Source organism: Nerophis lumbriciformis, linkage group LG05 (genome assembly GCF_033978685.3).
Source record: "Nerophis lumbriciformis linkage group LG05, RoL_Nlum_v2.1, whole genome shotgun sequence".
In the NCBI taxonomy this organism is placed as follows: Eukaryota; Metazoa; Chordata; class Actinopteri; order Syngnathiformes; family Syngnathidae; genus Nerophis; species Nerophis lumbriciformis.
The window spans coordinates 36,981,892-37,007,653 of record NC_084552.2 but is presented as its reverse complement, the minus strand read 5'-3'; the positions used below and the strand labels follow the sequence as shown (position 1 = coordinate 37,007,653).

The 25,762-nt window shown below is 41.9% G+C and overlaps 2 protein-coding genes and 1 long non-coding RNA gene across 6 annotated transcripts in view; 1 reads left to right on the top strand and 2 right to left on the bottom strand.

Annotated features, from left to right (window-relative positions):
- The window catches only part of tkfc (triokinase/FMN cyclase), a 30,175-nt gene extending 26,674 nt beyond the window's left edge, over positions 1–3,501 (bottom strand). The window contains exon 1 of the mRNA XM_061960589.2: positions 3,353–3,501. The gene's annotated coding sequence lies outside the window, so the exon portion shown is untranslated. The remainder of the gene's footprint in view (positions 1–3,352) is intronic.
- exoc6b (exocyst complex component 6B) overlaps positions 1–25,762 on the top strand; it is a 49,445-nt gene that overhangs the window by 9,574 nt on the left and 14,109 nt on the right. For 2 of the 3 annotated variants that reach the window (XM_061960583.2, XM_061960584.2), the window contains exons 7-15: positions 3,738–3,908; positions 14,781–14,849; positions 16,277–16,360; positions 16,498–16,544; positions 16,622–16,742; positions 16,842–16,913; positions 17,958–18,055; positions 18,648–18,753; positions 19,193–19,302. In XM_061960583.2, coding sequence (XP_061816567.1) covers positions 3,738–3,908; positions 14,781–14,849; positions 16,277–16,360; positions 16,498–16,544; positions 16,622–16,742; positions 16,842–16,913; positions 17,958–18,055; positions 18,648–18,753; positions 19,193–19,302 — 878 coding nt within the window. The remainder of the gene's footprint in view (positions 1–3,737; positions 3,909–14,780; positions 14,850–16,276; positions 16,361–16,497; positions 16,545–16,621; positions 16,743–16,841; positions 16,914–17,957; positions 18,056–18,647; positions 18,754–19,192; positions 19,303–25,762) is intronic. The other variant, XM_061960585.2, reaches the window with a different exon arrangement.
- LOC140678815 (uncharacterized) overlaps positions 17,439–25,762 on the bottom strand; it is a 159,393-nt gene continuing 151,069 nt past the window's right edge. For both annotated transcript variants that reach the window (XR_012050439.1, XR_012050438.1), the window contains one exon: positions 17,439–18,026. This is a non-coding gene — a long non-coding RNA (uncharacterized lncRNA). The remainder of the gene's footprint in view (positions 18,027–25,762) is intronic.

The following is a 25,762-nucleotide window of genomic DNA, read 5'->3' as shown; positions in this document are numbered from 1 at the left end:
ATCCCAAAACGCTCCCTTGCCAGATTGTACGTTATTGTTGTGAGTGTATTGACTTTCTGTTCAGCTGTTCCTGCTAGTGTGGCTTCTAGCACTTTGTTGAGGTCTTCGTCTAGTTGGTTCCATTCTTTGGTGTCACTCATCTTGGGCCACTTAATTCGTTCCCTCACAGGGTGGTTTTGGCTCTCTGAAGAGGTATGGGGTGGATCCCGCCTGAGGTCTTGAGGTGGCACAGGTACTGAGAGATCTCCAGTGCTGTGAGGCGCTTCCTGCCTGGAGCTCTCCTGCGTCTCACCAGGTGCTACATCTGTGCGCTGCACCTGTGTCCCCCCTTTTCCACATGTGGTCCTGGCTTCGTGTATTTTAAGCCCTCTTGTGTTTTTGCAGGTTTTTCCGCAATGACACTTTACCTCCAATACCTCTCCAGTTATTGTTGTTTGGATGAGCCGTCTCTTTGTCCGTGATCCATTCCTGGCCGTTACCGTTGCGTCCGTCCCGTTGAGTCTCTCATCCTCCCCCCCTCTCGGGAGACTCTGGGGGTATTGCTCAATGTTAATTTCCATAGCTTGGGTTGGTGCCCTCTTGCGAGTGCTGTGCATGAGGTTTCTGGCCTCATCCACCCACGCCAGTCTTTCCTGGAGGTCATCTGTCTTTCCAGAGTCACCGAACTTCCTCGGTTGCCATCCAGGCTTTCCTGGAAGTCACTGGTTTCCAAGAAATCTATGATTATATTACATCCGGAGATGCTTTCCTCTTCATTCACCTTAGGTGAATGGAGACTTGGCCAGGAGGACTTGATATCATCAGATGGTATCCAGCGGTCATTGGGTGTTTCGACCCTGAACCACAACACCCTACCGCTGGTGGGCCGGCAGTGGTGGCCAAGTCACTGCCTATCTCCTCCTCCTGGCTTCCAGCTCATCTCGTCTCTCCTGCTCCATAACCAGCAAGAGGCTCTCTCTGCTGCCTCCCCCATCCTGCGAGCTGCTGTCTTTCTTTTCTTCCCTGTTATTCCCAAGGCTGTGAGCATTCTCCATACCAACTGGGCAGGGAATCCTCTGCAGCCGACCTCGACCGGGAACAGCCATACCTGCCATCCTTTTCCCCTGCAGTCATTCAATAGGTCCTGGTATTTGGCACTGTTTCTTTCAAAGGCTTGGTCGCATCCTTCTTCCCATGGGACTCTGAGTTCTATGAGAATGATCTTCTTTGCCTCTTCAGACCACAGCACCACATCCTAAAATAATGCAATTTGCAGATTTCGAGGCAGCAAGAGAGAAAGTCAAACACAAATACAAATACAAATAGATGAGTAAAAGAAACCACATTTTGGGAGTAATGATAGATTACAAAACTGGAACTGGAAATGTCATGAAAAAATATGTCAAGAAATACGTCAATAATGAAAAAAACAAACTATGTTCTGGACCAAAAATCTCTTCATATTCTTTGCTGCTCGCCTGTGTTACCATATCTAAGTTATTGTGCAGACATATGGGGAAAAAACTACAAAAGTACACTTATTTACTTAGCATGTTACAAAAAAGAAAGATCAGTTACAATAATACATAATGAGTGATACATACCGTGATCATAAATACATTGGAGGCAGCCACCACAGTGGACATACTTTACACACAAGTCATCATTTCTCCGTCATTGTTGGTCCAAAGATAATAAAGATTTTGGCAGAATTAGAATAATAAGTTGTTTTTGTTTTTTTGTAATTCTGTGTATTTATTTACGTTTGTTGCGCTGTCAGGTTTGTGTTAGTGTGCCTGCTGGTCATGAAACACTGCAGGAATGTAGCAGCATGGTGCGTCAAATACCGCCACACAATTCTACCTTCGCAAAATAAAAGCATGTTTATTCTAAGTTTATGAGCTGGAGTATGTTTAGAACTATTTATGGACATATTATTTTGGTCTATTTCGTCAGAAAAACTAATGTCAAAACGACAGCAATTGCATGCATCCGGGCACAGCTGCACACATCATTCGTAGAAGTCATGGCGCCTGCTGTTTAGTTGGCCATTCTTTCTTTATACATGACTCTGGCTTACCTCTACTGAAAGGTGGTGGTCACTGGTTAAAGTAGAATTATCTCAACACATTTAGACGATTGAGGACTGAGGACACACACCTTTCATTGCACATTCGCCTGTATTTCAGTTAGGGAATGTTGCTGAAAACCTTCAATCAAATCCTGCTCTTCAGCATTAAGCTCATTGTTTTTGTCTTTTTTGAGGCCAAGGAAGTTGTTTCTGTTTGTTTGTGTCCAGAGTTCACAGCAATGCCTCTTGTTTATTTGGGGAATGATGTTGTGTGAAAGTTCAGGATGAGGGGGTGGGACGGGAATAAGACGGAATGGTTGGTGACAGACAGATGAGCCTCTAAAGGAGATTCTCATCAATACTTCCTCTGGAATTTAGTGTGGCACACTTGGACTTCATTTATGTTCTAAATTAAAACAAGTCAACAAATAAGTCACCTTCATCCTCTTCCTTGCTTCCTGTCCTCTGTGCAGCAACTGGAGCCAGCAGTAAACCTAGATGATTAATCCTAATCCATTTCAGCCCTCCTAGTTGACTTGAGGGTTTTTTGGCCCACAGTTAGAGAACCACTGGTGTGGAAAATCCACTTGCAGTCCCTGAGGAAGCTAAGTGCTGCCTCCTGTAACCACTAATTACAAGTGAGACTGTCCCGATAGTAAGACTCTATCAGATGTTCCCAGTCGGAAATCCAATCCCTCTTCGCGCCATCAGCCCGTTCTCTGTCAGTACAAATGAGCTTGACTGCTCGGTACCTGCTAGTGAAAATAAATAGATGTGGTGAGACGAGAAAAGTGTTCACAATAGAGCTACTGTCCTCCGCCACGTGCTTGGTAAAGGAAGGTTGAGTGGGTGAGGAAGATAGGATTGTGAGGTAACATCAAGGTGCATCACAACTGATGCTGGTCCAGAACCTTAACCAATTTGTGTTTACATTAAATGGTTCAGTCTAATTAAATCAGGCCTGATTTGGTTTAACCTGTCATATTTCTTTTCACCCTAAACCACTGGCACAATTCAGGAAGAAATGTTTGTGCTCTGTCATCATTTCTGTTCACTCGCATTCTTGCAAGTCCGTCCTTGCATTTTTATTCCAGTCTTCCATGTAGTGCCCTCACTTAGTACTTTACTTATTTACTTGGAGCAAAGGACCGGCTTTGACTTCTGCTGAGTTTTCAGTAGTCGCACACACACACGTACACACACACACACACACACACACACACACACACACACACACACACACACACACACACTAATGGGAAACAGATTGTTGGGCCTGTGAAGTGGAAGAAGATTGATTACCTGTATTTAGTTACTGAACACACACATGCGTACGCATGCAGTTAGGGTGGCGGAGGGCACCCGCTGGGTCAGCATGCTTAACCATGGAGAAAATAATGCGTCCTCTGCTTCCAATGACTTCACGGGATCTCCAGTTGGGATGTCCCATCTGGAGTTTTCCTCCTGAGTCCTTGGAAGCATTTTAGTAAATTCATACAAGTTGAGATGAAAGTCTGTAGTGAACAATTCCATATTTATATGTATTATTTTAGCTCTTGTATACCTAATGCTGTGGCCAAAGAACACTCACCTCATTTTGAAACCTCACAAACATGGATTGCTTTCTGTTGGTCCAGTTCATAAGAACAAACATTGCAATGCTGAAAGTTTGGTGTGTTTGTTTCAGGCCCAACTGCAGCGCTCGCTGGACAACTCTATCTCTCCTGTTGGCCGGCGCCCCAGGAGAGAAGCACTGGCAGCCGCTAGGGTCATGCAGAGCAACGGGGAGGGTGAGGGCCCGCTGTCAGAATTGGACTCTGGCATCCTGGATGTGGAGGATGAAGAGGATGATGATGACGTGAGACACACATGCACACACACACAAAATTGGACCCAGTGGGTGAAATTATAAAACGTGTTTTATAGTGAAAAGTAGAAACAAACAGTGGAGCATTAATGGGAATCTGGAACGTAATGGGGATGTTTACTCACCAACTTGTGCCATTATTGCCAAAGGGACTCAAAAGTATGAGGACAATAAACTCCTCAAGTCGTTCCTGGCGGGATCCGAGTTCTTTTATGCCACTGGCGTGTTCTCGCTTAAGGAAGGCCAAGCACAATGAGGCTGAACTTGTCACCCTGGTGCTGCCATTCTCTTTGCAGGTCCCTGTTGTCCCTTTTGCCTTATTTACGTCCTGTAAACTTGCTTCAAGCCTTAGCTCCCACAAAGGCTTGACCCCGCGGTCGCCGGGTTACGGCCGCGTCGGCGCCGATGCCAACCGAACACTGTCCCTGCCCCTGGCACGTCTTCCCCTTCCCGTCATTCACGGCCGTCCCCTTGAGTCTCTTCTTCCTATGTTCCTCTGCTCTCTTTGTACTCTTCCTTTCCTCTTTGGGGCCTTTTTTACCTGCTCTTCCTCCTTGCTCATGTTCCTCATCTATGGAATGCCATCCTCCTGTCTGCCTTGCCTCCATTTTCCCTGGTCTCCACCTTTCAGTCCTCTCCGTCGGTTTTAAGATCAGGGTTTGGTTAATTTTGGGTACTGTAAGGTAACAAAATATAAAACTAAAATTGCTTGATTTTGTTTGAATATTTGTATTTATTTGAAATGAAAGACATCAACTACAAACTGCTGGCAAGTAATTCTACTAAGAAAAACAATTCTAGAAAAAACAAATATAGTAATTGAAGGATGTCACACTGATGGATTTTGTACATTAAAGATGCTAAAACCAATCCAATGTAGGTCAATATAGGCTAAGCTCTCTGAACAAAGCATCCACATCTTAGCTTTGTGTTATAGCTGACAACACTAATTAGTGTAACATTTATTATATCTTATTAATGATTATCTGATTTTATTTTTGCATTATGCTGAGGCATTAAACGTACTTTGGGCGCCCTTCATTTACAAGATTTATTTTTAGGAAAGTTCAACGATGTAGACAAGTGCAACAGCATCAGTTTAAATTGTATGACTGTTTAGTAATATTTAGTAAATGAAAGTTATTTATTGATTAAAGTGCAGCATTACTAGTTCCAGGTTGTAGCCCTGTTTCCCAACTCTACTGAACAATAGCGGCACACTGCTTTCATCGACATAGGAGGATTTACAAGCTTTGGCATCTCCGAGGCTGGACTGCACTGTATTTGTTTAGCTAGTAGACACGAGACGTGATAAACACTTCTCATCCCTAACTTAATGTCTATCATGTGGGAAATCCTGATGAAAGTTTTGTAGGGAAAAATCAGATTACAAATGTACCGTTAAACCAGTGATGGGCTGTGAAGTTCACTTCAGTGAGGCATTGCTGCTTTTGGAGTTGTTTTTTAAATTACTTTAAATTCATATGCTCTAATCACTGTTAATACATGCCACTCATTAAGAGAATAAAAGAAAAAGAAGGGAATAATTCACTTTCAGAAAAATTGTGTTTATTAATCACTTCTTAGTCCCGTTTATTTACTTATATGCAGTAAAATTATAAAACATTTGTGATTGTACGTTTTATTTGTAGCTGAGGTACATGTCCCTATTCTTCTGCAAGCAAACTTACCTTGTTGTAAAAGTATGATCAGCTTCTGTTTTGTCAAAGTCTAGTTTGAAGATGTTTTTGAGCTTTGATATATCTTTCTATATCTATCTACATATTTTCAATAATTAATGCTAGCAATGCTTTTCAAAGACTGTCACTGGACCCCACAGAAATAATATGAATACATCCAAGTGGCTAAAAAACGCGAGAAGTGGAGGCTCATGACCGCCGACCTGCTGAGAGCAGATGGCACATAGTCATGGTGATGATGAATATTTATTTTGTTATTTTTTGTAAAAATATTTTTTTAGGGCATTATCCCTACATTGAAACCATACACAGCTTTTCCCCCGCCTAATTGACTTGACTTGAATTGACTTTATTAATTCATTCTTGCAGTGGAGCCAGGGCCCCACTGAAAAAACAGCTGAACTTTACAATGAATATCAAACAAACAAAAATAAAAAAAATGAAAAGAACAGACAGTATTTTATATTAAAAAACATTTTCAGGGCAACAGCAGCATGGAAACTATTAGCATTCTGGTATATGACTGTATTACTTATTTAATTAGATAGTGTCATTATACAGTTTAATTGCAGTATGCAGGGTAGAGTTTTTTTAAGTCTCTTTGTCTTTGCTTTGGGCTCGGGTTCAGCCAGCTTATGTTGGTTCCTCAATGTCCTGGCAGTGCGGCTGCCTCGTGTTGGAGGTAGCAAGTCATGCAGAGGGTGTTGCTCATCATGCATATCCTTGACCAGCTTCACTGCAGCCTCCTCTCTCCTGGTCTGGAGTGATGGTAGGGGTTGTGAGATGTTTCCAGCTCTCCTCGTAATGATTTTACTGGCACGTTTCTGGACTTGCTCTAGCTCTGCCTGTTGTTTTTTGGAGCAGCCCACTAAGAGCACTGAGCTATATTCCAGACACGGCCTGATGAGAGTGGTGTAGATGGTAACAAGGTCGTCTGCAGGTAGTCCATGTCTCGCCATGACTGTGAGGTAGTGCAGCCGCTTGGAGGCGGTTTTATTGCCTTCTCGATGTGCACATCTCCAGTCAGGTTTTGATCGAGGTGGTAACCCAGGTACTTTGTTGTTTCCACGATAGGGACCTCCTGTCCCCCCAACATCAGTGCAGGAGGTTGTGATGGATTTCGGGCAAAACATATCCGGAGTTCTAACGACTTTTTCCCGTTGAGTATCATTTTCTTATTTGCTGCCCATTCGTCCAGCCTTTGTGCCTCCTGGCACATTGTTGTGTCTGACATGATGTCGGATATGGGGATCGCTCTCGATAGCCCGATGTCGTCTGCATATCCGACATCAAGGGTGTCCTCAAACACAGCATCCCGGGTGGCCATATAAAGGAGGAAGACATTTGGGGAGACAACACCCCCTTGTGGCACCCCAGATGTAACTTCAATCCAGGGGCTGTGAGCTCCATTTGCCACCACTCTCTGTCTCCTTCCTGAGATGTAATTATGTAGCCAGGCTGTCAGATATGGGCACAGTCCTAGGTCCAGTATGTTTTGCATCAGGATCCCATGGTCAATTACATCAAAAGCTCTCGACATATCTGCCAACAGTACTCTCACCATCGTTGGTTTGGAGTCGGTTTTGGTAAGCCAGGTGTGCATTGCCCTGACTAGAGCCGTTGTAGTACTGTGCTTAGGCAGATATGCATATTGATTTTTACACACATCAAGCACGGTTGGCATAAGCTTTTTCAACACAAAACGTTCTATTGTTTTCCCCACACAAGAAGTTAGTGAGATAGGACGCCAGTTTGAGATTGAGCCAGGGTCTTGGCCTTTGGGTATGGGACAGACATTTGACTCTTTCCATACATCGGGGACACACCCCTGTTGGAAAGAGCAGTTGGCCAGATGTGTGATGACCGGTGCCAGGTCCTCTGCATGTTCTTTCAGCAGCCAGGTGGGAATGCCATCCGGCCCACTTGCTTTCTGGGGGTCCATATGTCACTTGGTGTAGCTCTTGGTAGGGGATAGACACAATAGGGCGTTGCTTTAGTCCACGACTCCACAAAGAAGTTGTTCAGGGCTTCTGCAGCTTTGTCCTCTTCAACTTCTTGTATTTTGATTGTTCCATCAGTTGATGATTTAGCGCGTCCTAGTCCTTTATTTATATAGTCCCACCACTCCTTGGGGTTCTTTTTCTTTAGGTTTTGTATTTCATTTTTATACTATCTAGTCTTTGCCTTGCGTATAAGTCTTTGGACGGAGTTTCTGATTTCTCTCCATTTTCCCACTTTCCCCCATTTATTTTGGGCTTTTTGTCTTTTCTTTATAGCCTGTTTTATTTTCTCTGTCATCCATGGTTTGTCCGCATTTGTAATTTTTTTCAGTCGCACAGGCATGCATATGTCCATTGCTGTCTGGATATAGTTGTTAAAACTTGCTGCTTTGGCTGTGATGTCCACAGCCTCATAGACAGCAGACCAGTCAGTCATAGCGATGCATGTTGACAGAGCCTCTTTTCTTTCTGTGGTCACTAATCGAGCCCTCCTCCTCTTCACCTGTTGTTTCTGCCCTGTTGTATTCACTGGGCTCAGCACCAAGCACTTGTGGTCGCTTGCACCTAGGGGGGAAAGGGTGGTTGGGGGGCTGTAAAAGTTAGCCATGTTCGTAAAAATCAGATCTAGGGTGGCTTGCCCACGTGTATGACGTTTAACTATCTGCCAAATATCGGGGTGGGAGGAGGTCAGCATTTTTGTGGGCAGTTTATTGAAATCCCCACATAAATATAGCCCCATATGGGGGGAAGACGCTTTAATTGTGTCTATGGTGGTTATTAAATACTCCAGGACTTTGTCCTGGCACGATTTTTTATCTGCCCATGGTGGGTGATATAGGTTTCCCACAAATATGGTTGAGACACTGCTGGGGGTCCGGCGCGGTTGTATTTGAACCCATGCGCATTCAAAGTCATCACTCTCCAGGTCCCCTCTTTTTGCCTGCAGTCTCTCATGACAGTACACAGCCACACCCCCTCCACTTTTTCCATTTCTGTCTATCCTAAATAGTTGGTAGTCCTTGACTGACAACGATTCATCCGGTATATTTTTGTGCGCCCACGTCTCAGTAACGCACTTAATGTCTGCATATAAAGTTTTCAGCAACAGTTCATATTCGTCAGTTTTGTTTATCAATGACCTCGCGTTGCAGAGAGTTAACTTCGGCATGCGCCGCTTCTCTCAGTTAGGTTTAACACAGCATATTTCAGCCAGGACACTCACCCTTTTCCTTCTTTGCATGGGGCTCGGTCTGTGTCCTTCTGTAACTGTTATTTTCTGCCGCCTGTTTTTTCCGGCTTTAGATCCTCGCGCACGGCTTCTTTTGCGGGCTATTCCAGTGCTTCTCAGCGTCTGTTTTATGTTTCCAATCAGCTGGGCTGCGTGTCTCTTCAAGTTCATTAGGAAGTGTGGAGGGTATTTGCGATTATTTAGTCCTTCCATCTCGTTTTAATCCTACCGATGGCCACACACTGATGCATGAAACTGTTCCCAGCACGTTGCCTTGAAAATGTTACGATTAAAAAATACAGGGACAGCTTAAAAACACATTTAAAAATCGAGGGCACACGCTGACGACAAACACTGCGGCTGCCTTGAAGCGCCACCTATCGGCGCTTCAACTAATTGACATGTCCCTGTTTTGTACAACCCCTGGGAAAATATGGAATCACCAAACTTGGAGGATACTCATTTAGTTGTTTAATTTGTAGAAAAAAAAGTACATTAGAGACATGACGCACAATTACCCGTATTTTTTTAAGTATAAGTCGCTCCGGAGTATAAGTCGCACCGGCCGAAAATGCATAATAAAGAAGGAAAAAAACCTATATAAGTCGCATTTTTGGGGGGAAATGTATTTGATAAAACCTAACACCAAGAATAGACATTTGAAAGGCAATTTAAAATAAATAAAGAATAGTGAACAACAGGCTGAATAAGTGTACGTTATATGACGCATAAATAACCAACTGAGCCTGGTATGTTAACGTAACATATTATGGTAAGAGTCATTCAAATAACTATAACATATAGAACATGCTATACGTTTACCTAAACAATCTGTCACTCCTAATCGCTAAATCCGATGAAATCTTATACGTCTAGTCTCTTACGTGAATGAGCTAAATAATATTATTTGATATTTTACAGTAATGTGTTAATAATTTCACACATAAGTCGCCCCTGAGTATAAGTCGCACCCCCAGCCAAACTATGAAAAAAACTACGACTTATAGTCCGAAAAATACGGTATAATCATTTCAAATGGCAACTTTATGGTTTTAAGAAACGCTAAAAAAACCAAAGAACAAATTGTGGTAGTCAATAACAGTTTTGTGTTTAGATCAAGCAGAGTGAACAAATTATAGAATCACTCAATTCCGAAGCAAAAAATTGAATTACGCTGTACAATTTAATTTCCACAGCCAACACTTGCATCAGATTAAATCTGGTCATTAGTCTGCATTTAAAAAGTGTTCACACTTTGGAGAGCTGTTGTACAAGGTGGATTGACATGAATCATGGCTCTAACACGAGAGATGTCAATTGAAACAAAGGAAAGGATTATCCAACTTCTTCAAGAAAGTAAATCATCAAGCAATGTTGCAAAATATGTTAATTGTTCAAAGTCCTCTGTGTCTAAAATATGAACCAATTACAAACAACATGGAACAGTTGATAAAAGGCAAGCATATTGTTAGACCAAGAAAAATATAAAAAGTGTCAAGACGAGAGATGTATGTCGTTAGGATTTTATCTATACCAATATCGGGATTCCTTATTGATACCGGTATTCATTGGTACTCTTCTTATTACTATATGTACAACACCCAAAACCAGTGAAGTTGGCACGTTGTGTAAATTGTTAATAAAAACAGTATACAATGATTTGCAAATCCTTTTCAACCTACAAACCCTGTTTCCATATGAGTTGGAAAATTGTGTTAGATGTAAATATAAACGGAATACAATGATTTGCAAATCCTTTTCAACCCATTGATACAGTGCCGTCTGAGGGATCGAAGGTCCCGGTCATTCAATGTTGGTTTCCGGCCATGCCGCTTACGTGGAGTGATTTCTCCAGATTCTCTGAACATTTTGATGATATTATGGACCGTAGATGTTGAAATCCCTAAATTTCTTGCAATTGCACTTTGAGAAACGTTGTTCTTAAACTGTTTGACTATTTGCTCACGCAGTTGTGGACAAAGGGGTGTACCTCGCCCCGTCCTTTCTTGTGAAAGACTGAGCATTTTTTGGGAAGCTTTTTTTTTATATCCAATCATGGCACCCACCTGTTCCCAATTTGCCTGTTCACCTGTGGGATGTTCCAAATAAGTGTTTGATGAGCATTCCTCAACTTTATCAGTATTTATTGCCACCTCTCCCAACTTCTTTGTCACGTGTTGCTGGCATCAAATTCTAAAGTTAATGATTATTTGCAACAATAAAAAAAAGTTTATCAGTTTGAACATCAAATATGTTGTCTTTGTAGCATATTCAACTGAATATGGGTTGAAAATGATTTGCAAATCATTGTGTTCCGTTTATATTTACATCTAACACAACTTCCCAACTCATATGGAAACGGGGTTTGTATATTCAATTGGATACACTGCAAAGACAAGATACTTAACGTTCGAACTGGTAAACTGTTATTTTTTGCAAATATTAGCTCATTTGGAATTTGATGCCTGCAACATGTTTAAAAAAAGCTGGCACAAGTGGCATAAAGACTAAGAAAGTTGAGGAATGCTCATCAAACACTTATTTAGAACATCCCACAGGTGAACAGGCTAATTAGGAACATTTGGGAGCCATGATTGGGTTAAAAGCAGCTTTAATGAAATGCTCGGTCATTCACAAACAAGGATGGGGCGAGGGTCACCACTTTGTGAAGAAATGTGTGAGCAAATTGTCAAACAGTTTAAGAACAACATTTCTCAACGAGCTATTGCAAGGAATTTAGGGATTTCACCATCTACGGTTTATAATATCATCAAAAGGCTCAGAGAATCTGGAGAAATCCCTGCACTTAAGCGACAAGGCCGAAAACCAACGTTAAATGCCTGTGACCTTCGATCCCTCAGGCGTTACTGCATCAAAAAGCAACATCAGTGTGTAAAGAATATCACCAAATGGGCTCAGGAACACTTCAGAAAACCTCTGTCAGTAACTACAGTTCGTCGCCACGTCTGTAAGTGCAAGTTAAAACTCTGCTATGCAAAGCGAAAATCATTTATCATCTAAGATGAACTGATGCAAAGTGGAAAAGTGTTCTGTGGTCTGACGAGTCCACATTTCAAATTTTTTTTGGAAACTGTGGACATTGTGTCCTCTGGACCAAAGAGGAAATGAACCATCCGGATTGTTATAGGCGCAAAGTTCAAAAGCCAGCATCTGTGATGGTATGGGGGTGTATTAGTGCTCAAGGCATGGGTAACTTACACATCTGTGAAGGCACCATTAATGCTGAAAGGTACATACATGTTTTGGAGCAACATATGTTGCCATCCAAGCAACATCTTTATCATGGACGCCCCTGCTTATTTCAACAAGACAATGCCAAGCCACATTCTGCACGTGTTACAACAGCATGGCTTCGTAGTAAAATAGTGCGGGTACCAGACTGGCCTGATTGTAGTCCAGACCTGTCTCCCATTGAAAATGTGTGGCGCATTACGGAAGCATAAAATACGACAACAGAGACCCCGGACTGTTAAACAACTGTACATCAAGAATGGAAAATCATTTCACCTGAAAAGCTTCAAAAATTGGTCTCCTCAGTTCCCAAATGTTTACTTAGTGTTGTTAAAAGGAAAGGCGATGTAACACAGTGGTAAAAATGACCCTGTGCCAACTTTTTTGCAATGTGTTGTTGCCATTAAATTCTAAGTTAATGATTATTTGCAAAAAAAAAAATTAAGTTTCTCAGTTCGAACATTAAATATCTTGTGTTTGCAGTCTATTCAATTGAATATAAGTTAAAAAGGATTTGCAAATCATTGTATTCTGTTTTTATTTACGAATTACACAACGTGCCAACTTCACTGGTTTTGGGTTTTCTAATTGGTGTAAATAAAGATGTTAAAAAAAAAAAAAATGTATTAGCACAAGGAGCTGTACACCTAAGATCTCATAGCAGGGAAGTTTTTTTTGACGCCTGCTTTTTAAGTATTAAACAAGTCAACTAAGTTTGCAATGCAAACAGACCTTTTTATGTGACATATCAAATATACACTCATACGTATACAATATACACTCATTTTCATTGAGGGCTACATCTCAGTTATGGCCGCCCTCAAAGGTGCACTTATAACAGTGAATATATACTAATTATAATGTATAATCACCTCATGATATTATTACACAATTGCCTATGCATTTGATCATCACATTTATTAACGTACAAATTGATTAGACATGTGAATCTTACAGCAACTCAGAATTCCAATCAATTCTGATTCTTGGGGTGACGCTTTGATTCAGAATTGATTCTCGATTCAACACGGTTTTTGAGTAAGCCGGTGATAACCTAAAAAAACGTCTAAAATATAATAATTACAACAAAATTGAAATTATGAATTGATTCTGAATTGGAATAAATGAGAATAGCAATTCGGATGTGAAACACATTTTTTTTAGCACCTCTTAAATTGATGTATGATTTGCTTTAAACATGCAATTGTATGCAGTACATGTATTTTTTCTGTCAAAATTGAAAAATGAATAGAAAAGATTAAGTATTTTTTTTACGTTTTATTTCCAGGCTTTTGCAGGCCACGTACAACGATGTGGTGGTTCAGATCTGGCCCCAGGCATTGAGTTTCACACATATCAATACAATCAATTAGTATGTTTGGTGGGTGTGCATTTAAGCAAGGTGTGTTTTGACGCTACGTAAACAGTGCAATGGAGTGACGTCAGACGGCGAATATAGAGGCCCGATTAGCGGAAGCCATCTTTCTTTAGGGCAACTTTGTGAATATATTACTTACATTTTTCACTTTTTTGACTGGATTAATATTAGCCTGTGGATTACCGGATTGCTAAAAGGATGGTTGATGAAGCACGGTAACAGCGGTCAGGACTTGTGAGTAAAGCGTGTTCTCTTCAAACTGACACTAACTCTTACTTGTGTGTGTGACTTTGAGGAATTTTTGAGGAGGCAATATTGTTGTTCCAAACTTTTGTGTGGTGTTTTTTTTTTGTTGCCTTGCATCAGCACCAAAGTGAAGGTGACAGCCTACACGTGTCATAATTATGGTTGTCAGCTGGGTAAAAATAATACCGATAGCATTATCATTTGTCTTAAATCTTAACGGTCTTCCTGGACCTGCCCAAATACAAACTGGTACCATCTTGCCAGAAGAACAAAAACTGTGAAAACCTTTCTAAAAGAAAGACACATAAGGTCAACATCAAGGCCTGCAAAGAGTTCGGCTCTCACTCCAATTGAAAATCTGTAGTGGAAATTTAAGAAAATGGTCCAACCTGCAAAGCTGATCTGACAACAGCAACCCGAGAACGTTTGAACAAGATTGATGAAGAGTAATGTATGTCACTTGTTTAAGTCAATGTCATAGAGACTGCAAGCTGATATAAAATCTAGAGGTGGTGCAACAAAGTACTAATGGTGTGTTGTAATTATATATATATAATTTTTTCCACATAATTGAGTGATTCCAAATTGTCCTTTTGCTTGATCTAAAAATGAAACGTTACGACCAGAATTTATTTTCTTGATTTCTTGTAGTATTTCTTAAGGCCAGACTGTTGCCATTTGAAATGAGTATAGTTTTGTGTCATGTTTGTTATCTGTTTTTTTTTCTATAAAATTAAACAACTGAATGAACATCCTCCATGTCAGGTGATGCCATTCTTTTTTTCCAGGGGTTGTATAAATGGGTGGGATGAAATTGACATTGCATTTTTTACCGTTCTTCATACCAGGACTGACACTGACTCCTACCGTGTTGTGTTGTGACATCATCACACATCTAATTATATTGCACACTCTTGCAGAAATATCCTGTGACACTCGGTTCTGTGTGAAAGGCACATGTGGGCAATTTTGCAGGATTTCTTTGTGAAAGAGGCTCATCAAGTCTCTTGGACATGATCGTCTGTTATTAACGGAATCTTTCTGTTTGCTTCCGTGCAGGTCAGTGGTGCTCAGGACTTGGTGGACTTCTCACCCGTGTACCGCTGTCTTCATATCTACACTGTGCTGGTGAGCGCGTCTTTAAGTACCTTTTTAAAGGACGTTCTGGTAGCATAACCGATCACAACAAGAGGCACCAGCAGCAGCCTCTTCTTTAGATGTGATGAGACACACGTTGCAGCCTGATGGGAAAGCTCCAGCACGCTTCTAATGCAGCCTGCTCAATGCTTAAAAAAGAAGAGGCCTCTGGCTCGGGCCTGGCCGTGCTCCAACCAGGTGGCTGCAGTGTGTGTGTGTGTGTGTGTGCGTGTGCGTGCGTGCGTGCGTGATTTCAGTTAGAGTGAAGGCGACATGAGAGGAGGTGTTGACTGGGCCATGGCTGGGTTAGCTCAACACATTGTGTGTGTGTGTGCGCGCGTCCGTGCGTGCACGCCTACAGGCTCTTTGGGGTTGTGACCGGGCCAACACATCCACAGGGTCGACTGTTTCTGTTCACCGTATGTGTGTGCGTGCTCTTGGAGGGGGGAGACAGGAAGTGCATGAACTTTGACAGGAAGGAGAAAGTGAGCGATGGAGGCAAGAGAGGGTTAGAGAAAGGCTAACTGGGTGACATGACAGCAAGGAAAGAGGTCACAGAGGGTTTAGGTTGGTGGTCTGTGAGTGTGCACGTTAGCTAGTAGCTGAGTGTGACATCAGTGAGAGTTAACCTTCTTCACCTCTGAGGTCATTTCAGCGTGGGGGAGACATTAATATAATTCTTTCAACACAGCACACTTCTCTCCCTCATCCCACTGTGTTCCTCGCCAGCGTCTTTACCTCGTTATCTGCTCCGCTTCTGCTATCTCAGAACGCCAGCAAATGAACTAAAAACAGAGCAGTGTGTCTGCTGCTTTGGAGCCAAGAGGAGGCAGTGATAAGGTGCTGCTGCGTAATGGAAGGAAGAGATACTAGTGGCAACCGTTGTCTTTGTGTGGGTGCTTTTAGTTTGATGTCGGGCTAAAGACGCCACCTCAAACTTTTATCTTAACTACACACACACACACACACACGTACAAACACAATTACTTTTTTGAACTTTCCCATCATTGAGTGTCTGTCACATGGTGTACTTATTTCCACTCAATAGGACTTGTTCATGTACTGTTTATTTTTTATATGACTGAGACTTGTCATGTCCCTGGTGTGTCGTCACTAATAATGCAATTCTTGGGTGTCCAAAGTGCATTCCTCAGGTCATTGCTAATTGATTGTCCAGCCGCAGATAGTAGAAATAAAAAGACTGTGGGGGAATAATAATAGTAATAATAAACAAGTTAATACTAAAAACAGGCTGTTTTTGACTTAAAACATATAAAGCCTCTCAGCATATTGGATTGTTTTTTACAAAATAAAAAATAGCAACCTAGCCCCCGGTGGAAAAAGTTTGGACACCCTTGATTTAATGTAATAATTGCACACCCACACAACCTCCCACTTGTAGCTATGGTGTGTTGCAGGGTTTGCGTGATGTGTTTGAGAACTACTACCGAAAGCAAAGAAGGAAACAGGCTCGCCTCGTGCTGCAGCCGCACTCTAACATGGTATGATCACAGTGTTTTTGTTTGCACAACGCTAACTACACCAGTCTTACAGTAACACACCACCTTGTTTCAAGTATGACCACTTTATGCGAGGGTGCTTCTCCTCCACATCATCTTTATGATGTTTTCTTCTCCAGCATGAAACTCTGGAAGGATACAGGCGCTACTTTAATCAAATTGTTGGGTGAGTTTACCACTGCCATAAGCTCTTCTGAGGATGAAAAGTACTGAAATGACATGAAAGTGTGGTGTTGTGCTCAGGTTCTTTGTGGTGGAGGACCATGTGCTTCACACCACGCAGGGTTTGGTCAACAGAGCCTATGTGGAGGAGCTCTGGGAGCTGGCACTGTCCAAAATTGTGGCTGCTCTGAGAACACACTCGGTAGGGACAGGCCACAGGCAAAGTTGTGAAAACACACACCATCACACACACACACACGTACAGAGATTTACTCACTAATACAATCGTTTGTGTCCTCAGTCTTACTGTGATGACCCAGACTTGGTGCTGGATCTAAAGAATCTCATTGTCCTATTTGCTGATACACTTCAGGTACTATATGTATCAGTACTTACTTACTTTTCCTACATTTGTTGACAAGTTGTTGTTCAAACGCCCTGAAAAGTAATCCCCAAATTCAACTATTTGGAGTAGAGGGAGGGCATTGATCTCTTATGAAAGTTAACGATCAAATTTTTTTTCAGAATATATCTTGAAAGTGCTACTGACACTAACAAATAGCAGTTTGAATATACAAGTTAAAGTTAAAGTCCCAACGATAGTCACACACACACACTAGGTGTGGTGAAATTATCCTCTGCATTTGACCAATCCCCATGTTCAACCCCTGGAAGGTGAGGGGGGCAATGAGCAGCAGCGGTGGCCGCGCTCGGGAATCATTTTGGTGATTTAACCCCCAATTCCAACCCTTGATGCTGAGTGCCAAGCAGGGAGGCAATGGGTCCCATTTTATAGTCTTTGGTATGACTCGGCTGGGGTTTAAACTCACGACCTTCCAGTCTAAGGGCGGACACTCTAACCACAAGGCCACTGAGCAGGTTAATATATATTCTGAAAAATAAAGATTTTTGTTCTTTTTTTCCACAAACATGCCTTTAAAATGACTGGTTTGAAGTTATGAACTGAAATACCCAATGGGGCCATAACTTGAGTCTTTAATTAATACCATTACAAATTTGACAAAGATACAAGAAAAATTTTGTATTTTACACAGGTTTTTGTAAAGTTGAGATCAGATGTTGCAAAGGCTACAGTATTTACATTTACTGGACCATTTTTGTCTGACGTTTATCTGCTGTTGGAATACTGTGAGGCTTCCAAGGTGAGTTGCATTCCTGTTTATGTTTGCGGCTGGTCAAACAATAGTGTTTAGGAAGATAGCATCCTGAAATGATGTGTCATTTAAATTACAACAAACCAACCTTTTCAATGACACATACCTAAGCACGCAATAGGGGATGATGTAAAACCGCTTCGAGCCTTCCAAATAGCAAGTACTTAAAAGCTTGATGGTCAAGGCTGACCTCCCTGAGGTAGAAAATGACATTGTCACCATGTTGGCTTCTTTCGCTGCAGGGTTACGGCTTCCCGGTGTCCCAGCTCTTCGACATGCTGCTGGAGATACGGGAGCAGTATGGCGAAATCCTGATGAAGAGATGGAACATCACGTTCAGGTAATCATGCTTTTTTGTGTTCTTCAAATGACTGACATGTTCCTGACACCCCCACACTCCACCCCGAGTTTGTAAGGTGAAAAGGGCACGCCGCTGCACATGCACGCACAGCAGTTTGTGGGAAATGTCGCCGTTTTGAAGTTTAATGAGTATCCAGAGGCAGGAAGTGTTTTAGAGCAGGATGGGTAGTGCCCTGTCGAGATGTGTGTGAGGGCACCGCATGCCATTGTTTCTTCATGTGTGCAGTGACACCAGTGGGATTTTCAGAGCCAGCCAGCACACAAACAAACACACTCAAAGTCTTTCCTCACACACACACACATGCATACACACACGGGAAAGCCACAGGAATGTGTTGCATTGTTGGAGAGGGAGCGCTCTCTGGTTCATGGCCTCTCCATGGAACGTTGGAACGTCCGAAGTCTCGAGAGCCAAACAAGAAAGAGGGTGATGAAAGAAGGGAGGGGGTCTAAGAAAACCTCAAGCATTAGAATGACACCCGAGGCCCCCTCCTGCGAGCTGCTAGTGTGTTTAGAGAAGGACAAGCGGCATAGAACATTTTTAGCTGTGTTCGTCTGTCTCTGCTCTCCAGGCAGGTGCTGGACCAGGACAACTTCAGTCCCATCCCGGTGTCAACAGAGGAGGAGTACAGACACTACACTTCCCTGTTCCCTCTGCAAGACCCCCAACTAGACAAGGTAGAGGGCAATGGAGGCACATCAAGTCTGAATCAAAGATTTCATCCATCCATCCATCCATTTTCTACCGCTTATTCCCTTTTGGGGTCGCGGGGGGCGCTGGAGCCTATCTCAGCTACAATCGGGCGGAAGGCGGGGTACACCCTGGACAAATCGCCACCTCATCGCAGGGCCAACACAGATAGACAGACAACATTCACACTCACATTCACACACTAGGGCCAATTTAGTGTTGCCAATCAACCTATCCCCAGGTGCATGTCTTTGGAGGTGGGAGGAAGCCGGAGTACCCGGAGGGAACCCACGCAGTCACGGGGAGAACATGCAAACTCCACACAGAAAGATCCCGAGCCCGGGATTGAACCCAAGACTACTCAGGACCTTCGTATTGTGAGGCAGATGCACTAACCCAATTGACATCAAAATGTGTTCTCTGCAGCTTCCCTTTCCAAAGAAGCTTCCATTCTCCCAGTTTGTGCCAAAAGTCTACTGCCAGCTCAAAGAGTTTATCTACGCTTGTCTCAAGTACTCTGAAGACCTTCACCTCAGGTACACCATTCCCCTCACTCTTCTTTTTCCCTCCTTCATCAAAATTCTTCTTGCAGCGCATAACAAAACACCTGAGCCTGCTGCGTCCCAGACTGTAGTAGGTCTATGTATCTTATTATTTGCACATCGCACACAATTTTCTTGGCCTACTGTCTTGCTAGAAAACAAACAGCCTCCTTGGTGGTCTCGTATACGACGAGTATTACCACCAGGGGGCGCTGTACTGATGCTGTCTTTGTGTTCATACGGGAATCTTTCTTTCCATCCTCATATTCTTCTCACACAGACACACAATTATGTAGAGTTTACTTTCGAGGTTAAACACTAACCTCCTGTGTGTGCGCGCACTGTTGGTTACGCTTGATGGAAGAATGAAGTAAAACAAAGCAGCTACTTTTCCACTGAGGAGACGAGCAATCAGGGAACATCTTGCGCTGTGTGGCGGGAATATTCCACAGACCTGGGACTGGGCCAGTCACATGTGCGCGCAACCACACAAACACGCGAACGCATACACACGCAGAGGAAAGTTGCAATAAGTGGAGACTGACAATGTCACATCTTCTGATGTATTGAGGTGGTCTGACCTGAGTGGCTCCATTGATCCATGACAGGGTGAGTGGAAGATTGATTAGAAGTGAATTAGTTGTGTTGGGGATTGGGGGGCTGGGGTGGTGCCGCACTAATCACACAGCACTAATGGCACTAAGCGCCCTCCTTAGCCTTCCTGCTGGCTTCAAACGCACACGGCTCCGGAAGCAGACCGGACGACGGAGTTTGACGGTGGTCATTTATCCCTCCTTGACTTTTGACCTTAACCCCCCATTTGCATTGGTGATTGGCGGTGTCCTGGCAGAGTTCTCTCAGAGCCAGACGTCTGTATTGAAAAAGTGCGAGCGTGAACGTGTTGAGCTGCAAAAGCAAAGCGGGGTGTCTCTGAGAAAGAACATGTTCTGTGTGATGAAAGAAAACATCATACTTTTTGGCCTGGCCGCGTTGTAGACGTCCATGTTGGCCATCACAAACATTTCAATGTTGCTCTAGTTGGGATGCGTTTGCTCAGTACATTATCAGCTGCATCTGAGACCTCTTGTCTATTTGTGGTTGTTATCGCACAGGTAGCATTCTAGCCTCTCAAACCATGAGCTGTGTCTCAAATTAAATATGCTTCAGTAATTATATTGTGTAAACTGACAGTTCTTATTTCCCTAAAAGTGTTGTGCTTTTTCAAATCTATTACTGTCGTATCCTTGTCGGAAATTATGATTACCGGTACCCTCTTCTTATTATTATTCTTCTCCTCCTTGGTCCTCCCTCCACCCGCTCCCCCTCACATCTGTTGTGGCTGATGGCAACGCAAACACAATGAAACTCTATCGAAATCCTGTGGTGCGTCTATATTTGTGCGCTTGCAGGGTTCACTCACGGACGTTGACTTTTTGCCACTCTCTCCCCTCACACACACATGCGCGCGCACACCCACATGCACGCACACATGCTGTGCCGCCCTGGGGTGAGCTACAGTTGGAACTTACTGTGTTTCCAAAAAAAGTAAAGGAATCCTAAATACATTCCGACAATTCAAAGCAGGGGGAAAAATTCCTGCAGAAGTGCAGAGTGAGCAGTAGTTTGTGTGTGTGTGTGTGTGTGTGTGTGTGTGTGTGTGTGTGTGTGTGTGTGTGTGAGTGTGAGTGTGAGTGTGTGTGTGTGTGTGCGCGCAAGTAAGTTAGATTAAGTTCCAGGCACAGACAATTGAGTGAATTGTCCGGAATTTGTTTATTAGCCACAGGGTTGTGGAACCGAACTCTCAATTACGGTACACACACATACATACACACAACAAAACTAAACAAACGTGTGCATCGTTTGCTCTGTCCTCCGGCACGTCCTTCTGATTGACCTCTATAACTTTTAGTCTCATGCTGCTTGCATGTCCTTGTCCACACTTGTACCTCTCATCCGTCTGTCTTTAGCCAACATGAAGCACACATTTTTTTTTCATTTATTTATTTATTTCAGGCAATAACATAAAAAAGTACAAAGTTGACAACACATAATAATATACATTAATATATTATTATGTGTTGTCAACTTTGTACTTTTTTATGTTATTGCCTGAAACAAAAAAAAACACTTGAAACTAGTGTTGTAACGATACCAATATGTTGGTACTGGTACTAAAATTATTTTGATACTTTTCTAAATAAAGGGAACCACAAAAAATTGCATTATTGGCTTTGTTTTACCAAAAAGTCTTAAGGTACAGTAAGGACTTATTGCAGTTAAGTCCTTAAATATAATAGTGAACATACTACACAACTTGTCTTTTAGTAGTAAGTAAACAAACAAAGGCTCCTAATTAGTCTGCTGACATATGCAGTAACATATGTTCCCTTTAAACACATTCACAAGAATCAGTAGTATTTAGAAGAAAAAAAACAGATGTTGGAAGTATATCTGTAAGAACAGGTCATCGGAGCTGTGGGGAAGAACTACTGAAGCATCAAGTTGTTTACACTGAGCTAATAATGATGATCAATAATTTTTTTTTGCACTTTTAAAGGGGAACATTATCACAATTTCAGAATGGTTAAAACCATTAAAAATCAGTTCCCAGTGGCTTATTATATTTTTCGAAGTTTTTTTCAAAATTTTACCCATCACGCAATATCCCTAAAAAAAGCTTCAAAGTGCCTGATTTTAACCACCCGTCCATTTTCCTGTGACGTCACATAGTGAAGCCAACACAAACAAACATGGCGGAAAGAACAGCAAGCTATAGCGACATTAGCTCGGATTCAGACTCGGATTTCAGCGGCTTAAGCGATTCAACAGATTACGAATGTATTGAAACGGATGGTTGTAGTGTGGAGGCAGGTAGCGAAAACGAAATCGGTTTGAACCGTATACAAGCGAAAACGACGAAAACGACACGACAGCCAGCGACACGGGAGAAAGCGAGGACGAATTCGGCGATCGCCTTCTAACCAACGATTGGTATGTGTTTGTTTGGCATTAAAGGAAACTAACAAATATGAACTACGTTTACAGCATATGAAATACATTTGGCAACAACATGCACTTTGAGAGTGCAGACAGCCCAATTTTCATCAATTAATATATTCTGGAGACATACCCTCATCCGCGCTCTTTTCCTGAAAGCTGATCTGTCCAGTTTTGGAGTTGATGTCAGCAGGCCAGGGAAGCTAGGGTCGATAGGGGGTTTAGCTCGCTCGTCTGCGGGAACAAACTGCCGCCATTGCTTGCCGTGCTACCGAGGTCCTTTGTCCCTGAATTGCTCACACACTCCGGCAGATTCAATGGGGGTCTGGCGGCAGATTTCTTTGACTTTATCGTTGGAAATGCATCTGCTTTGAGTGTCGCAGGATATCCACACATTCTTGCCATCTCTGTCGTAGCATAGCTTTCGTCGGTAAAGTGTGCGGAACAAACGTCCAATTTCTTGCCACTTTCGCATCTTTGGGCCACTGGTGCAACTTGAATCCGTCCCTGTTCGTGTTGTTACACCCTCCGACAACACACCGACGAGGCATGATGTCTCCAAGGTACGGAAAACAGTCGAAAAAACAGAAAATAACAGAGCTGATTTGACCCGGTGTTTGAGAAAATGGCGGATTGCTTCCCGATGTGACGCCACGTTGTGACGTCATCGCTCCGAGAGCGAATATTAGAAAGGCGTTTAATTCGCCAAAATTCACCCATTTAGAGTTCGGAAATCGGTTAAAAAAATATATGGTCTTTTTTCTGCAACATCAAGGTATATATTGACGCTTACATAGGTCTGGTGATAATGTTCCCCTTTAAAGAGTGATCATGTTGGTTTGAACCAGAGGTGGGACCAAGTCATTGTTTTGCAAGTCACAAGTAAGTCTCAAGTCTTTGCCCTCAAGTCCGAGTCAAGTCCCGAGTCAAGACAGGCAAGCCCCGAGTCAAGTCCAAAGTCAAGACTGGAAAGTCTCAAGTCAAGTCCTAAGTCCTGCATTTTGAGTTTCGAGTCCTTTCAAGTCCTTTTAACCACAGACTAATATATTAACACAGATTGTGTATGCTTTTCAAACGCTGTATTTATTTATTAAAACAAGTCCATTTTAAATTGCAGGAAAGAAAATTGTGCTGACATTGCACTTTATAATAGCACTATTAACCAGTCATTTTAAACATTAACTCATTCCTTTACAGAACAAACACATTGAAAAATAAAGTGCAAATGTACTTATTTGTACAAAAGTGTTAACATTGAAAAAACATGACATATACGTGAACATAACAAAAAAGTTGTACTTTTTATATGTCAGGGCCCTATGCTGCATTGCATTTGCAAAAGACCAAATTAGCCAAGAGTCTGTCAGTCATTTGTGCACGATGGGGGCGTAGTATGATGCCACCATGGCTGAAAACTCGCTCCACTGGAGCACTGGAGGCAGGCACTGCCAAGACTCTCATGGCCACTCGGAACAGTGAAGGAAGAGTCTTCATGTTCAATGCCCAGAACAAAAGGGGTAGAGAGTTTTTTGGGTTGGTGCACTACTTGTAAGTGTATCTTGTGTTTTTTATGTTGATTTAATTTAAAAAAAAAAAAAAAAAAAAAAAATTATTTCTTGTGCGGCCCGATACCAATCGATCCACGGACCAGTACCGGGCCGCGGCCCGGTGGTTGGGGACCACTGAGGTAAACAACCAACAGTATGTCAGAAAGCTAGCTAAAACGGTACACATATTCATAATCAGAGGTGGGTAGTAACGCGCTACATTTACTCCGTTACATCTACTTGAGTACCTTTTGGGATAAATTGTACTTCTAAGAGTAGTTTTAATGCAACTTACTTTTACTTTTACTTGAGTATATTTATAGAGAAGAAACGCTACTTTTACTCCACTACTTTTATCTACATTCAGCTCGCTACTAATTGTTATCGATCTGTTAATGCACGCTTTGTTTGTTTTGGTCTGTCAGACAGACCTTCAAAGTGCCTGCGTTACTGGTGACGTTTCACTCCGTTCCACCAATAAAATGCAGTCACTAGTGACGTTTGACTCCGTTCCACCAATCAGATGCAGTCAAACAGAGCCAGGCGGTCACATGACCTGACTTAAACAAGTTGAAAAACTTATTGGGGTGTTACCATTTAGTGGTCAATTGTACGGAATATGTACTGTACTGTGCAATCTACTAATAAAAGTTTCAATCAATCAATCAAAAGTGTGAAGGAAAAAAGACACTTTTTTATTTCAAACGTACATCCCGTCACAAGCCTAAAGACTGACTGCACAGTTCCTGTCTTCACAATAAAAGTGCCGCTCCATCGCGCCTGCGCTTTCAAAACAAGATTCTCCGAAAGCCAGCGCAAACAAGCTAGCAAGCTACGGAGTTTGCCGCCAATGTATTTCTTGTAAAGTGTATAAAAACGAATATGGAAGCTGGACAAATAAGATACCAAAAACCAACCACTTTCATGTGGTATTAGACAGCAAGGAGGAACTTTTTTTCTCCTGCATTTGAAAACGTGGACGCTATCAGCACTACTGTCTGATTACAATCAATGCAAGTCATCAGAATCAGGTAATACACCAACTTATATTCTTGTCAACATGAAAGAAAGGAATCTATATGTGTTAAACATGCATGTATATTCATTAAAACACCTTTAACATGTAAACAAAAACGGCAAAATAAATAAATATAAATTATATACTGTATATATATATATATATATATATATATATATATATATGTGTGTATATATATATATATATATATATATATATATATATATAAATGTGTGTATATATATATATATATATGTGTGTGTATATATATATATATATGTGTGTATGTGTATATATATATATATATATATATATATATATATATATATATGTATATGATATGTGTGTGTATGTTACTCATCAGTTACTCAGTACTTGAGTAATTTTTTCACAACATACTTGTTACTTTTACTCAAGTAAATATTTGGGTGACTACTCCTTACTTTTACTTGAGTAATAAATCTCTAAAGTAACAGTACTCTTACTTGAGTACAATTTCTGGCTACTCTACCCACCTCTGTTCATAATATAGTATACATTTTAACTGACCTTTATTTTACTATTTGTCTTTTTTTTTAGGTGGCTAAAATACGCGGTGCTGCTGACCGCCGTCTAACGTTACGTGTGATATATTGACTAACGTAACCCTGCTTAAAAAATCACTGAACAAAAAGTATGAATATGGTAGTGAACTGCAACAGATTCCCGTGTTTGCAACAACGTTATAACGTTAGCAGTGAGTTTACAGCCTCACTGATTTAACTACACAGCAAATAAAAGTCACGTTACTTAGCCAATAAACGTTATCTTACATTCAAAACTTACCGTTCTTTGTGCAACTTCAAATGCCGGACAAAGTTGGAAGTTGTTGCCTCTCCATCAGTAATTTTCG